This window comes from Mesocricetus auratus, unplaced genomic scaffold (genome assembly GCF_017639785.1).
Source record: "Mesocricetus auratus isolate SY011 unplaced genomic scaffold, BCM_Maur_2.0 Super-Scaffold_100033, whole genome shotgun sequence".
Taxonomy (NCBI): Eukaryota; Metazoa; Chordata; class Mammalia; order Rodentia; family Cricetidae; genus Mesocricetus; species Mesocricetus auratus.
In genome coordinates, this window is record NW_024429213.1 from 11593452 (window position 1) to 11610060 (window position 16609).

General features: G+C 41.2%; 2 protein-coding genes and 1 long non-coding RNA gene across 5 annotated transcripts in view; 1 reads left to right on the forward strand and 2 right to left on the reverse strand.

Moving 5' to 3' along the window:
- Sytl5 (synaptotagmin like 5) overlaps nucleotides 1–16609 on the reverse strand; it is a 288981-nt gene that overhangs the window by 150554 nt on the left and 121818 nt on the right. The gene's annotated exons all lie outside the window — the stretch shown is intronic.
- On the forward strand, nucleotides 4232–5182 carry LOC121135221. Its single transcript, XR_005872432.1, has 2 exons — nucleotides 4232–4318; nucleotides 4681–5182. It is a non-coding gene; the product is annotated as an uncharacterized LOC121135221 (long non-coding RNA).
- LOC101838880 (histone H2A-Bbd type 1-like) lies at nucleotides 13775–14104 on the reverse strand. Its single transcript, XM_005080585.1, has one exon. The coding sequence runs from the start codon at nucleotides 14102–14104 to the stop codon at nucleotides 13775–13777; it is 330 nt and encodes a 109-aa protein (XP_005080642.1).

Here is a 16609-nt window from a genome sequence, read left to right on the forward strand (position 1 = left end):
ATCCCTCCTCTCCTCCCCAGGAAGGGTGAGGCGCTCCATGCGGATCCCCAAAGTCTGTCATATCATCCTGGGCAGGGATCAGGCCCTCTCCCATGTGTCCAGTCCGAGAGCGCATCCCTCCAAATGGAATGGGCTCTCAAAATCCATTTGTACACCAGGGATAAATAATGATCTACTACCAGAGGCCCCATAGATTGCTGAGGCCTCCTCACTGACATCCACATTCCAGGGGTCTGGATCAATCCCATGTTAAGGCAATAAGACAACAACAGGCGATCAAGAGGATACAAATTGGAAAGGAAGTGGTCAAACTTTGCAGATGATATGATAGTTTATACATAAGTGATATAAAAAACTCTACCAGGGAACTCCCACAGATGATAAACACCTTCAGCAAATTTGCAGGACACAACATTAACTCAAAAAAATCAGTAGCTCTACTATACACAGATTATAAAAGGACTGAGAAAGAAATCAGAGAAACATCACCCTTTATAATAGCCCCAAACAATATAAAATATCTTGGGAGTAACACTAACCAAGCAAGTGAAAAACATGTATAGCAAGAACTTTGAGTCTTTAAAGAAAGAAATTAAAGAAGATATGAGACAATGAAAAGATTGCCCATATCCCCTGGATAGATAAGATCAATGTAGTAAAAATGGCAATCTTACCAAAAGCAGTCTACAGATTCAATACAATCCCCATCAAAATATCAGCACAATCCTTCACAGACCTTGAAAGAAAAATAATCAACTTTATATGAAAAAAACAAAAGACCCAGGAGAGCCAAAACAACCCTGTACAATAAAGGAACTTCAGGATGCATCACCATCCCTAACTTAAAGCTTGGTATTGGCACAAAAATAGACAGGTAGACCAATGGAATTGAACTGAAAAACCTGATATTAACCCACACACCTATGAACACCTGATTTTTAACAAAGAAGCTAAAATTATACAATGGAAAAAGCCTATAGGGAAATTGTCAGTGGAAGATTGGTGTGGAAAGGCCCATTAAAGGCAATGCTATCCCTGATCTGGTGGTTCCAGGGTACATAAAAAAGCAAACTGAGAAAACTAGGATGAGTAAGCCATACTTACTGTTCCTCCATGGCCTCTGCTTCAGTTCATGTTTCCAGGTTCCTGCCTTGAGTTCTGCCCTAGCTTTAACAATGAACTGTGGTGTGCAAGTGCAGGTCAAATAAAACCTTTCCTCTTCAAACTGCTTTTGCTCATAGTAGTTTATTATAGCAGTAGAAACCTAACTAATAGAACAATAAAGGAAGAAAACCCAATTATCATATCAAAGGTAGTTTGACTGGCACAAAACTGCATGAATTTGTTAAATGCAAGTGTGTTGGGGAAGTCCTGTGCATTTGTCAATAAAGACTGTCTGGCCAATAGGAATCTAGATAGGTGGGGCTAGGAATCCAGGAGGATTCTGGGAAGGAGAAACACAGAGAGTCGACATGTAACGCCATCAGGTAGGAGCCCGGAACTATTCTCCGGTAAGAGACATACTTAGATTAACAATTATGGGGTAATTACTTAAGTCAGAGCTAGCTAGTAAGAAACAAACAAGGCCAACAGCTTTATAATTAATACAGCGTCTTGTGTGTTTATTTGGGGGACTACAAAGCGGCAGAGCCCAGGCAACTGGCAGGGAAAAACCAAAGTGGCTAGCAAAGAAAAAGCTTCTCTTAACAGAATGGTGATCAGGAGTGGGATCATGAATTTCCACGCAAAATAACAAAAGCTTTAAAGGAATTTTAGAAACAGAAGAACGGAGAGAAGCACAGATTTTTGGTAGCAGCATTTTTCTCAGGTGTGCTCTGTTTTGCTAGCCACAAGCCGAGATTCACGCGGCTCGCTTCCTGACTCGGCATAAAAAGAAAAAAAGGAAAAAAAAACCCAACAAGGTTCGTTTAAGAGACTCTGCTAACGATTGAAAGGTGTTTACGTACTGCTGGAAGTGGCAGCGTTTGCTGGATGTCAGCATGGACTGAGGCGGTAAGCTGGAGTCATGCTTATGCCCGCCATCTTGAAACGGCAGTTTAAAACAGCCACGGTTTTAACAGATAAGACACGTGGCCAGAAAAACAAAGATTTACAGTAAAGTCAGACTTGGATGAAGAAAATCTCTAAAGGTTTACAGTGTGTTTAAAAATATACGTAAGATTGAGAGGGAAAATAAAGAAGCTGGCTGTGGTGGCACACGCCGGTAGGAATTGCTCCAGAGGCAGAGGCAGGCAGGTTTCCAAAGAGAAACCCTGTCTCAAAGAAAAATAAATAAAAGTAAAAGAAATAAATAGAGTAATAATAGATAAATAAATAAGCCACGTAAAGATGGAAAATACACAGAAATTCTGGATACTGTACGCTATTATGTTTTTCAGTTTTTTGCTTGGTCAGAAAGGAACTGCTACTAAAGTACACTTGATTATAAATGCTGCTGAATTAATCCAACTTCTATCTTTTGAAAATGCCTTCACTTCAAAATTTAAGTATAAGGATATGTTACTTGGGAAAGGAGATTTTGCTTATGTTTCCACAGAAAATGAAAAGCTGAGGATTCCTTCCAGACTTCTGTGGTTTGACGAACCAAGACCCCCAGAAGCAGTGGACCAGGTGTTCCAACTATTGAGACAGCTAAGATGATGCAGCTTTACAGACCCCGAAAATACGGACTTATAAAGGTTTCTGAGTTTTGTCATGATCCCCATGGTATGAACAGCGCCCCCTTCCAGCAGGAAGCAGTTTGGAATGAGCGACGTCCTAATTCCCATCTTGTTTATAAACCTTTGTTTTCATTTAAATGGGATTGTTTATAATTAGTTAATGATCACAGCCAATCCCTTTTTAATGGTAAAAGGGGGAATTATGGCATGGGTATTGTTTTTCATTTATTGATACAAATTCAAAGTCAATTTTGTGATAAGTATATTTCTCCTCTTGACTAAGTATTGTACTTATACTGTTCTTTTAAAATGTAATGCATAATTAAATACAGACAATAGATAGTTACTTATAATAGTCAGAATTTATAGTTAGGTAAGTTAGGTTTTCTAGATATATAGAAATGTATTTGAGACAGATAGATAGTCTTCAAACCTCTCAAAGACCTTCAGAAAAATGGCATTTAAAATGGTTTAGGGTTTTTCTTGACAATGAGAAATGTCTGCTCCTGGCAGCACCAATTACGTATGAGAGGAAGATGGGCATCGAAGAAACTTATTATGGAGTTTGCTTTCAACATGGCAAGTTTAGCCATTTGGGCAAGAAACTGCTCTTGCCTAGACTGACTGTTGCTGTATAAACTGGACATGCAGGACCCACAGGAAAGTGACTACTGAACTCAGTCTTACAGGGTTCCTGCTTCATGAAGAGTCTACGAGACTTTCTGCAGGACAAAGAAAAATGACTGACAGACTGCCAATGCAGATGGACAGTTTGAAATTTCCTGCTTTGCTGAGAAGTGTTCCAGACACATTGTGGCCTATGGGCTGAAGATGGATGCCCCAACGTTACAGAGGAACTTCAGGTGACTGCCCAGGCAGTAAGATATCTCTGTCAATCCTAGTGTTTATATATTATCCTTCTGTGGTCTTTGATGGAGTTGAAGACAGATAGTTATAATTATAGTTTTCCTTAGTTATGATAAAAGATAAGCTACATATAGGACTTTGGACTCACAAGAATGAGATAGATATTTTCTTTAAATCTTGCTGAATGTTGATAGACAAAATATTGTAACTGTATTCTTACTTGATAACTGTTCTGTGGTATATAATTTGACTATGTTAAAGTTAAGACCTTTCTTTTGTTTAAACAGAAAAGAGGAGATGTTGGGGAAGTCCTGTGCATTTGTCAATAAAGACTGTCTGACCAATAGGAATCTAGATAGGTGGGGCTAGGAATCCAGGAGGATTCTGGGAAGGAAAAACACAGAGAGTCGACATGTAACGCCATCGGGTAGGAGCCCGGAACTATTCTCCGGTAAGAGACATACTTAGATTAACAATTATGGGGTAATTACTTAAGTCAGAGCTAGCTAGTAAGAAACAAACAAGGCCAACAGCTTTATAATTAATACAGCGTCTTGTGTGTTTATTTGGGGGACTACAAAGCGGCAGAGCCCAGGCAACTGGCAGGGAAAAACCAAAGTGGCTAGCAAGGAAAAAGCTTCTCTTAACAAAACAAGTGACTTTTATTTTTGTTTCCTATTACAGCAGGAAGGATGAATTCAAGCTGTGGGAAGTGCCAGAAACAAACACATAGGAAAGACTGAGTCACCACTGGCATACCATAGAACAATGTAAGAGTTGCAGAAAATTAGGGATCTGGATTTCATGGGGCAGCAACTAATAATTTTTATCTAAATATAACTACATATATTCTCAGGCTATTTGATTTCACTAGAAGTCAGAAATTGATTTGGGGGGGCAGATAGAAATATCTATATTTTTATGTAGCTGTGGCCAAGTGATGCTCCCACTAAAGCATCATGCTAATCCTAATGATCACAGCTGATGCCTAGACTAGAATTTGATCTGTCATTTTGTAATTTTTACACCAGGAAATAAGACATTAAATGTTATTATAAGAACATTTCTTGTTAGAATCCTGTTTTGAAAATATTAAATGCACTTTCTGAAAAATGGTCTTCCCTTTTGGCAGCATCCCTGCAGGAAATCAGCAAGGATCAGCATACCCGGGCTTTCAAAATACCTCTGCTTCCAAAGGCAACTAATCATATGTAGTCATCTTATTTCTCAAACCTTGAGTTCCATCCCAAACCAAGAAATTGTTACACTCCAAGATCCTCCTATCAAGTCTTAATTTTTTATTGCTGTTGTTGGCTTGTTTAGTTGGTTACTATGGTGGTTTGAATAAGAATGACCCTTAAAATCTCATAGATTTGAATGCATAATCACCAGGGAGTTTCACTACTTGAAAGGATTAGAAGGTATGGCCTTGTTGGAGGAAGTGTCACTAATGACAGACTTTGGAGTTTCAAAAGCCCATTCCAAGAATCTCTCTTGCCCTGATGATCAGGATGTACCTCTTAACTACTTCTCGAGTACCATTTCTGACTGTGTGCCACCATGCTTCCTGTAATGATGACAATGGACTAAAACTCTGTAATTGAGGCCCCAATTAAAGCTTTCTTTTATAACAATTGCCTTGGTTATGGTGTCTCTTCACAGTAACTGACTAAGAACATTAAGACATAAGTTGATCCAGGGAGCAAGGTATTGCTGTGACTGGCATGACTGTTATGCAAGTAGATTAGGAAAGCAGTTGAATGCTTTAATTGTGGTTTTATGGGCCATACTAGTATGAGTGTGGAAGACAGTGGTGCTGAGAGCAATTTAGATTATGATAGACTGTCTCAAGAGGTTTCAGAGGAAAAGAGTATTAGCAAGTAGCCTAGAGATCATTCTTGCAATATTTTGGTAAAGAATGTTGCTCTTTTCTGTGCTTGTCCAAAAAAGTCAACTGAGGCTAAATTGAAGAGTTGTGAATTGGTGGTGTTGATGAAGGAAATTTCAAGACAGCCTATTATTGACTGTGTCAAGCATCATTAGAGGTCATTCTTATGCAGATCTATAATGAAAGAAACAAACTGAGCAAGAAAAAATGCAAAATGTAGGGTTTGAGGAGGAAATGGGCACCACAAAGTGTAGTGGAGCTAAGTCCAGTGCTCAAGGAGATAAAACGTTTAAAGAAAAACCTGATGCCAAAAGGAATAAAGGGAGTGATGATGTCAGGGCAAGACCCCACATAGCTAAGTTTCCAACTTGTAAAACTGAATTGAAGAAAATTTTATGCAGTGAGGAAAAGGATCAACAACAAAAAGCTGATACAGATGTAACTGAATGAAGGGGGTCATGCTCCAGCCCCAGAAAGCATCAGAAATTGGCAGTTTCACCCACATGGTTCTGACTTTATAGTCAAGGATACAAGAAAGGGGTTGCAAAAACTCTTTCTGTGAATAAGGAAAGTTACTGAGACTGGGTGTATATTAGGGGTGTCTCTTCATGTAGGTTCAGAGTGAACATTATGTGAAGTTGTGATAGTGAAGCCTGGATTTTGTTGGAGACCCCAAGGTGTTGGAGGTGCCAGAATCATGGGATATCTTCCAAAAAGACATGCTACCATGGTATGGAACCAACCAAAGAGAGAAAGGTGTGTTATAGTGAGCAATATTGAAAGGAGTTGGGGAACTGAAGACTACTTTGACAGTAGACATGGAGATGAAGAGTTTAAAGTTTGCCCTATTGGTTTCTGGTTTTGCTTTGGTCTAGTAGTTCTTCACTATGCCCCCTTTCCCCATTTGTAATGGTAATCTATATTCTATGTCATTGTACATTGGAAGTAAGTTATTTTCCTTTTGGTTTTACAAGGGTTACGGTTAGAGATTTCTATGACTCTCAGGAAGAGACTTTGGACTTTTAAATAGGGTTGGGACTGTGATAGAATATGGAGACTTTTGAAGTTGGACTGACTCAAATTTTGCATTATGATATGACCAGGAAGTGGAATGTGATTATTTGAATAATAATGTCATTCATAGGCTCATATATTTGAATAATTAGTCCCTAGGGCACTATTTGAAAGGAATGAGAGATATGGCCTTGTTGGAGGCAGTGTTACTGACGGTGGGTGTTGAGGTTTCCAAAGCCCATGCCAAGCCCAGATATTCTCTCGGCCAGTATATTACTCTATGGGTCTCAGCTACTTCTCTAGCACCATTTCCACCACTGTACTGCCATACTGATAATGGACTAAGCCTCTGAAACTGCAAGAAAGCACCAAATTAGCTGCTGTCTTTGATAAGAGTTGCCTTGGTTATGGTGTCTCTTCACAGCAATAGAACACTAAGAGTTGTTTTTCATTTGATTGGTTTGTTTTATTTTTTGAAACAGACTTTCAAGAATTTCAGCCTGTCCAAAAATGTGCTATGTAGCTAAGGCTGCCCTGAGATACTTATTTTCCTGACTTAACTTCCCATGTGCCATCATTGCAGGTATATGTCTCCATTTCTAGGTATAACGCACATCCATTCTTAATATAATGTTGTGTGTTAATTTGAGCCATGTCAGATCCTGAGCCTGGCCTACCAGGACAGTAATGTGATTACAGACCTGATTAACAGCCTATTGGGTGCCCCCTTCCACTTGTACTCCCCAGCAGGCAAAGCCATCCAGAGCCTGCTGATATCAAAATGCTAGTCCCGCCTCCACCCACCAGGAGAGGGAGTGACTTAGGCCCACCTGCAACCACTGGGAGAGCCATCAGAATATTGGACCTGCTGGCACCTACTGGAAGAGAATCTTGGACCCATACCCACCAGGAGAGGGAGACACCCCACCTGCAACCACTGGAAGAAGGGATAGGAAAATGACATAAGAATATATTCAACAACAGAAACACCAATATGATGCTGCCAGTGTCTAGGGACTCTGCACTAATAAGAACTGAATATCCCAACACAGATGAAACAGAAGAGAATGACCTTAAAAATCTTTATGAAGATGATAGAGACCCTAAAAGAGGAATTGAGAAAAAATCCCTTAAAAATGGAAGAAACAAAAAAAACCAAAAAATTCAAGAAATGGAGGAAAAGACAAACAAAAATTACAATAAATACACAAATCTCTTAAAGAAAGCAAAGAAAGGCAAGAAAAAACAAGTAAACAAGTGAAGGAAACAGTTCAAACAGTTCAAGACTTGAAAGTTGAAATGCAAACAATAAGAAAAACACAATCTGAGGGAATTCTGGAAATAGAAAAGCTGGGTAAACAATCAGGAACTACAGATGCAAGTATAACCAACAGAATACAAGAGATATAAGAGAGACTCTCAGGCAATGAAGACACACTAGGAGAACTGGATTCATTGACCAAAGAAAATCTTAAGTCCAACAAATCCCTAACATAAAATATCCAGGAAATATGGGATACCTTGAAAAGACCAAACCTAGGAATATAGGTATAGAAGAAGGTAAAGAAACCCACCTCAAAGGTGCAGAAAACATATTCAACAAAAACATAGAAGAAAACTTTCCCAAGCTAAAGAAAGACATGCCAATACAGAACACCAAATAGAGTAGACCACAAAAAAGTCCCCTCACCAAATAACAATCAAAACCCCAAACATACAGAATAAAAAAAGAATATTAACAGCAGCAAAGGAAAAAGTTCACATAACATATAAAGGCAGACCTATCAGAATCACACCTGACCTCTCCATGGAAATTCTGAAAGCTAGAAGGTCATGGATAGATACTCTACAAACACCATGAGACCATGGATGCCAGTCCAGATTACTATACCCAGCAAAGCTTTCAATCACTATATATGAATAAAACAAGATATTCAGTGACAAAACCAGATTTAAACAATACATATCCACTAATACAGTCCTACAGAAAGTACTGGAAAGAAAACTTCAACCCAAGGAAGTTAACTATACTCACAAAAACATAGGCAATAGATAATCCCACTTTACCAAAAGTCAAAAGAAAAAGAGGGTGCGGAATCCACCCACAATAACATCACCACCAACAAATCCAAAACAAACAAGAATTAAAAATCAATGGTCGTTAATATCCCTCAGTATCAATGGTCTTATCTCACCTATAAAAAGACACAGGCTAACAGACTTGATACAAAGACAGAATCCATCCTTCTGCTGCATACAAGAAACACAGCTCAACATCAAAGACAGATACTACCTCAGAGTAATGGATTGGGAAAAGATTATCCAATCAAATGGACCCAAGAAACAAGCTTGTGTAACTACCCTAATATCTAAGAAATTAGACTTCAAACTAAAATCAATAAAAAGAGATGAAGAAGGTCATTTCATATTCATCAAAAGAAAAATCCACCAAGATTAACTCTCAATTCTGAACACCTACGAATCAAACACAAAGGCACCCACATTACTAAAACTCAAATCCCACATAAAACCTTACACACTTATAGTGGGAGATTTCAACACCCCACTCTCACCACTAGACAGGACCACAAGACAGAAATTTAACAAAGAAGTAGAAGAATTAACAGAAGTTATGACACAATTGGGTTTAACTGACAGCTATAGAATATTCCATCCAAACACAAAAGAATGCAATTTCTTCTCATTGCCACATGGAACCTTCTCTAATACCAATCACATACTCAAAACCCAGCAGATACAAAACATTTGGAATAACTCCCTGTATCTTATTGGATCGCCATGGTTTAAAGTTAGAGTTCAAAAACACAAATTTCAGAAACCCTACAAACCCATGGAAATTGAACAATGCTCAAATGCATGACTCTGGGTCAAGGAAGAAATAAAAAAAGAAATTGAAGACGTGCTAGAAATCAATGAGAATGAAGGCATAGCATACCCAGACTTATGGGACATTTTGAAAGCAGTGATAAGAAGAAAGTTCATAGCAATAAGTGCCTACATGAGGAAACTGGAGAATAGTCACACTAGAAAATTAGCAGCACACCTGAAAATTCTAGAACAACAAGAAGGAAACTCACCCCAGAGGAATAGACGCCAGGAAATAATCAAATTGAGGGCTGAAATCAATAAAGTAGAAACAAAGAAAACAATACAAAAAGTCAATAAAACAAAGAGTTGATTCTTTGAGAAAATTAACAAGATAGAAAAACCTTTATCTATACTAGCAAAAAGGCAGAGTGAGAACATACAAATTAACAAAATCAGAAATGAAAAGGGGGACATATGAAAGACATTGAGGGAATCCAGAGAATCTTCAGGTCATAGTTTGAAAACCTGTATTCCACAAAATTAAAAAATCTAAAGGAAATGGACAGTTTTCTGGATAGATATCCCTTATGAAAATTAAATCATGAAGTTATAAGCAATTTAAAAAAACATATAACCCTTAATGAAACAGAAGCAGTCATCAGAAGTCTCCCAACCAAAAAAGCCCAGGGCCAGATGATTTCAGTGCAGACTTTTAGCTGAAATTTAAAGAAGAGTTAACACCAATACTCTTAAAAGTTCCACAGAATAGAAGCAGAAGGGTCATTGCCAAACTCTTTTTATGAGGCTACAATTACCTTTGTACTCAAAACACACAAAGACACACCTAAGTAAAAGAACTACAGACCAATTTCTTTCATGAATATTTATTTACAAATACTCAATAAAATATTGGCAAATTGAATTCAAGAACACATCAGCGAAATCATCCACTATGATCAAGTAGGGTTCATCCCAGGGATACAAGGATGTTTCAGCATATGAAAATCCATCAATGTAATCCACCATATAAACAAACTGAGAAAGAAAAAATCACATGATCATATCATTAGATGCTGAAAAAGTCTTTGACAGAATCCAACACCCCTTTATGATAAAGGTCTTTGAGAGATCAGGGATAACAGGAACATACCTAAACATAAGAAAAGCAATATACTGTAAACAAACAGCCAATATCAAACTAAATTAAGAGAAACTCGACATGGTGCCTCTAAAATCAGGAACAAGACAAGGCTGTCCACTCTCTTCACATCTTTTCAATATTGTACTTGAAGTTCTATCTATAGAAATAAGACAACAAAAGGAAATTAAGGGGACACAAATTGGAAAAGAAGAAGTCAAACGTTTGCTATTTGCAGATGATGTGAAGTTTACATCAGTGACCCCAAACAATTCTACCTCTAATTCTTACAACTCATAGATACCTTCAGTAATATATCAGGATACAAGCTTAACAAATACACCAAACAATCCAATTAAAAAGTGAAGCAACCTCGTTTCTTATCTAAATTTAAACTGGAAAATAAAATATATATATAAAAAAAGATATAGACAAAGAGGCTCAGAGAGATGGCTCAATGAGTAAAAATGCATGTCTATCCCTGGAGCCCACAGTAGAAGGAGACTGAGTCCTGAAGGTTGTTCTCTGAACTTCACGCATATTCTGTGGCACTTATATCCATGCATATATATATCATAATAGTAAATGATTTAAGTATAAAAAATGGGTTATGGGACTAAAAAAATAATTCTCAATAGAGGAATCTAAAATTGCTGAAAGACACTTGGGTTCTCAACATTCTTGGTCATCAGGGAAATGCAAATCAACACAAATCTGAGATACCATCTTGCTCCTGTAAGAATGGCTAAAATGATAAACACCAAGAACAGTTTATGCTGGAGAGGATGTAGAAAAAGGGGAACACTCCTCCACTGCTGGTGGGAGTGCAAACATGTACAGCCACTTTGGAAATCAGTATGGTGGTTCCTCCGGAAAATGGGAATCAGTCTACCACAAGATCCAGCAATTTTACTCTTAGGCATATCCCCAAAAGATGCACATTCATACCACAAGGACAATTGTTCAACCATGTTCATAGCAACATTTTTTGTAATAGCAAAAACCTCAAAGCAACCTAGATGCCCCTCTAATGAAGAATGGATAGAGAAAAATGTGGTACATTTGTACTACTCAGAAGGAAAAAATAATGGAATCTTGAAATTCGCAGGCAAATGGATGGCACTCGAAGAAATCATCCTGAATGAGGTATCCCAGCCACAAAAAGACAAACATGGTATATACTCACTCATAAGGGGATATTAGACACAGAGCAAAGGATTACCAGCCTATACTCCACACCACCAGAGAAGCTAGGAAACAAGGAGGACCCTAAAAGAGACATACATGGTCCCCCAGAGAAGGAAAAAGGGATAAGATCCCCAGAGCAAATTGGGAGCTCGTGGGTGCGAATGGGGGTTATGAGAAAGAGAAAGGAGAAGAGGAGGGGAGAGGAAGACATGAGAGAGCAGGCAGATTGAGTAGGGGGAAGAATAGATCAGAGCAATAAAAGAGATACCTTAATAGAGGGAGCCATTACATGTTTAAAGAGAAATCTGGCACTAGGGAATTGTCTAGAGATCTGCAAGGATTTCCCCAACCAACAATCTAAGCAGTAGTGGAGAGGCTACCTTAAATGCCCATCTCCAATAATGAGATTGATTACTACCTGATATGCCATCCTAGAACCTTCATCCAGTAGCTGATGGAAGCAGAAGCAGACACCCACAGCTAAGTCCTGAGGTTAGCTCCAGTTGCAGAGAGGGAAGAGTGATAATAAAAGTGATCAAGACCAGACTTGAATGAGATTTGAGAGACCTTCTTTCTCCGGAGTGGAGTACACTCAGGGACCTAAGCAGAACTGTAACAACTTTATTGGGGAAACCCTCCCCTGTTGGGCAGAATTGTTCCAGTGGGGAAACCTTTCCCTGGAGCAGGGCTGTAAACTGCATGATGTGTTTGTCCTTGGCTCCTGACTGTCAGGATCCCTTTCCATCCGAGCTGCAATGCTTACATCCCTGATCCTTTGAGGTTCATGCCAACAGTATGCCACACTACTCCATGCCCTTCCCCTACCGTCACCACCTGCTGACGTGAAGCATTCCCACCCAAGAATGAAGTCTTCCCAACCACATTCCATGGCCTCCCCCCCCCCATCGTCACCACCTGCTGACGTGAAGCATTCCCACCCACGAATGAAGTCTTCCCAACCACATTCCATGCTTTCCCCCACCGTCACCACCTGCTGACGTGAAGCATTCCCACCCACGAATGAAGTCTTCCCAACCACATTCCATGCCCTGCCCCCACCGTCACCACCTGCTGACGTGAAGCATTCCCACCCATGAATGAAATCTTTGCAACCACATTCCATGCCCTGCCCCCACCGTCACCACCTGCTGACGTGAAGCATTCCCACCCATGAATGAAGTCTTCCCAACCACATTCCATGCCCTGCCCCCACCGTCACCACCTGCTGAAGTGAAGCATTCCCACCCGCGAATGAAATCTTTGCAACCACATTCCATGCCCTGCCCCCACCGTCACCACCTGCTGACGTGAAGCATTCCCACCCACGAATGAAGTCTTCCCAACCACATTCCATGGCCTCGCCCCATCGTCATCACCTGCTGAAATGAAGCATTCCCACCCACGAATGAAGTCTTCCCAACCACATTCCATGCCCTGCCCCCACCGTCACCACCTGCTGACGTGAAGCATTCCCACCCACGAATGAAGTCTTCCCAACCACATTCCATGCCCTGCCCCCACCGTCACCACCTGCTGACGTGAAGCATTCCCACCCATGAATGAAGTCTTCCCAACCACATTCCATGCCCTGCCCCCACCGTCACCACCTGCTGACGTGAAGCATTCCCACCCATGAATGAAGTCTTCCCAACCACATTCCATGGCCTCCCCCCCATCGTCATCACCTGCTGAAGTGAAGCATTCCCACCCACGAATGAAGTCTTCCCAACCATGGTCCAAGTTTTCATCAACCCCATTCCAGACAGCAGCACCACACTCGTAATCCTGAAGCCTTCTAAGCTCACAGCTCACCAGGATGGCTTCTTTGTTGTATCCCTCATCCACCTCGTCACATCCGGACCACTGCTCATATGATCCCCATTGTAAACTTCCCCCCCAAAATCAGTTTAAGTGTCCCATGCTGTCCAAGGATTCCCTTCCAACCCCAACCCAACCACACCTTACCTCACCTCATTCCCCCTACACCGGCCATTCCTGGATGTTTCACGGTCACCTCTAGCTCAAAATGACAGACCGAAAGGAATCGGAAACACTGATAATGGTTTAGACACTTTTATTAACACGTCTAATTATCTCCCCAGCTAGGGGGATATTGACGCAGTTTGAGGCTTAAGGAGTGAACCCCCAGCTTCTGTGACCCAAGGGTCATCACTGCTCCTCAGGTCGTGGTGTCTCAGGGACCACAGAGTTGCCGTTCTCTTTGAAGAATTCACGGAGATATTCATTGTTCTGTACAACACGGTACAATTGCTCTGGGGTTATGAGCCTCGTTCCGTTGGCGTGTGCCTCCTTGCCAGCCAGATCCAGAACGTTGGCTGTCACGAACTCGAGCACACTGGCAAAAAAGACAGGTGCAGAAGCGCTCAGACGCTGAGAGACGTTTCCTTCTCGGAAGAAGCGTTCTATGCGATCCATAGGAAATTGGAGCTGAGCTCTTCTGGAACGGGAGATGGTTTCCTTTCGCCTTTTCCCTTCCATGGTGCCGGCCGGTAGGTTGAGTTTGGTTCAGCTCCGGATCTTTTCTGACCTGGGTCTCTCAAGACACACCCTTTTATAGCCGCCCAGTGCCCGTCTTTGCTCCTCATTGGTCAGGAGAGGCCTTTGTGACGCCAGGCTTTGTTACCTCATTAGTGCCCACTGGGCTCTGGCCCTCCTCCAGTCTGGAAGTGCTCATGTTAGGAAACCGCTCACATTAGTGAGTACATTCCCTTTTCAGGAAAATTGTTCCAGTTTTCTTTAACAGTACAGCAAGCATTTGTTTTTCAATTAACCCTGTTCATCCCACTTTAGCATACCATTCCAGCATCTAAGATTCTAGCATCACCTTTGACATTTTGCACATCCTTCTGTAAACTGTTGGTCACTGACAGACCTGTTACACATCAAATAGCCCACATAGGCAGATAAGGAACAGCGGGGAATCCATCAGCATACTCAGACCTTGTTCAGGGGTTAAAAAGCTGTCTCATGTGGAAAGCCAGAGTTCTGTCCTGTGGCTATGAATTAGTATAGAATATCGCCCTCTGAGACAATTTCAAGGCAGTATTGCAAAAGAAAGGCCTTAATCTGGGAGAAGCCATGGTAGGTATATTAAACATACTGGGTGAACAGTTCTATGTGATCAAGTAGTCACCATTCCTTAGATTTTCTTTAGTGTCTCAGGTGGAACTTGAGGATGGACTTGTTTTATTTCCTGTTGTCAAGCCCTTGGGCCGGGGAGGAGATATAAGTTCAAAGAAATAGAGCGAGCATATGTCTTCAATTCTACAATTCAATCATGAGTCAAGCATAAGTGAAAACACTTTGGTTCCCTCATCTAGACATTAAAAATTTAACCAGTATCTCCAGAGATGTTGGGGACTGCTATAACCTTGAACAAAATGGAGTCTGTCAACTGTTTCTTGGCCTTCTGACTACGTGACTACGAGCACACATGCCCTTGAGACAAAGGAAAAGGCTAACCATAAAAGTTAAATTTACACAGGGCAGCCCACCCGCCTAGCCAGGGGGAAGTACCCTTACAGAGTAATTTGTCTTTGTTAAACAAAAGATTATAGTGTTCTGCTGTACACTCCCTACCCCTCCCTAATTCTTGCACCTGACTTACGCTGACAAGCATTTGTGGAATGCAACTGATGACTGATGGAAAGTTACAGCTTTGTCTTTACCGTATTTGGTGTATATTTGAATTGAGACTTGATTGACATGCTTGTACCACCCCCTGAGGTCCTTCCTCTATAAGTTCCAGCGCGCCCCAAAAAATAAAGGCTCTTGATCAGCGAACGTTGTCTTGAGCCTGATTCCATTAACCTCTTGAAGTTCACTTTCCAGATGGGATCTGCTCGTGAAGGCCCACCAAATTAGTAGCGACCCTCATCACCTCACCCCCGCGGGATGGGGGTCCCTTCCCGGGGGTCGCAACTGGCGCCCAACGTGGGGCACAAGTTACAGACCACCGATCGGATGGCAGAGGCGCGACGAGTCTGGAGCCCACTCATAAGGCGTCAGGTAAGCCCCATCCGGGTGGCGCAGAGTAGGGTTAGTCTAATAACCTAGGTTAACACCGCCGTCCCATCCGTCCCTCGAAAATGGGGACTAATATCAGCAAAGAAGCTAGATTTATTAAAGGAATTCAAAAAGAATTAAGAGATAGAAACATTGAGGTTAAAAAAATAAGGAAGCCAGATTTATTAAAGTAATTCAGAAAGAATTAAGAGATAGAAACATTGAGGTTAAGAAAAAAGATTTACTTAAGTTTTTGCTTTTTGTACATGAAGTTTGTCCCTGGTTTGTCATTACTTGTCCAAAAATAGTTTGTAGTACTTGGGAACAAGTCGGGGCCAAATTAACTAATTATTTCAAAATCAAAGGCTCTGAAAGCGATCCCAGTATTGGGATCTCTTAAAAGGTATCATTGTTAACGCAAAGGAAAGCCCCCGAAATGAACAAATTCTTAAAGATGCCCAACAACATCTAGAGGTTGCTTCTCGAGGGTGTTCTAGTTCCAGCTCCAGGGCAAGTTCTGTCGCTGATCTTTCTAAAGATTGTTCCTCTTCCTCTGCTAACTCTGGCTTTGATAAGCTTCCTACTCCTTCTTCTGATCAACCTACCTCATGTGCCCCTAAAGCTCGTTCTTTAGCCACTGGTATCTACCCCTCCCTACGGGCTGTCGCCTCTGCTCCTACTGAGGAACCTCTCGATCCTGGGGTTGCCCAGGAGCTAGAGGAAGAGGCTGCTGCCTACCTTCAGGCCTTTGGGCGCGAGGTCTCTCTGGCCAGGAGACCTCCTCCCTATGATCTTTCCTTGCTCCCTGATCCCCCTCGACCTGTTGCTCCCAAATACTCCTCCACTGTCGATTCTCTTGCTTCCTCTCTTGTTCAAGCTCTCAGCGACAAGTTTTCACAGCTCCTCTCCTTGCTATCACCTAAACTCCAGTTCCCTCTTTTTGACCCTGAAGGGTAGGGAGCTGAACCGCCTCTCCCT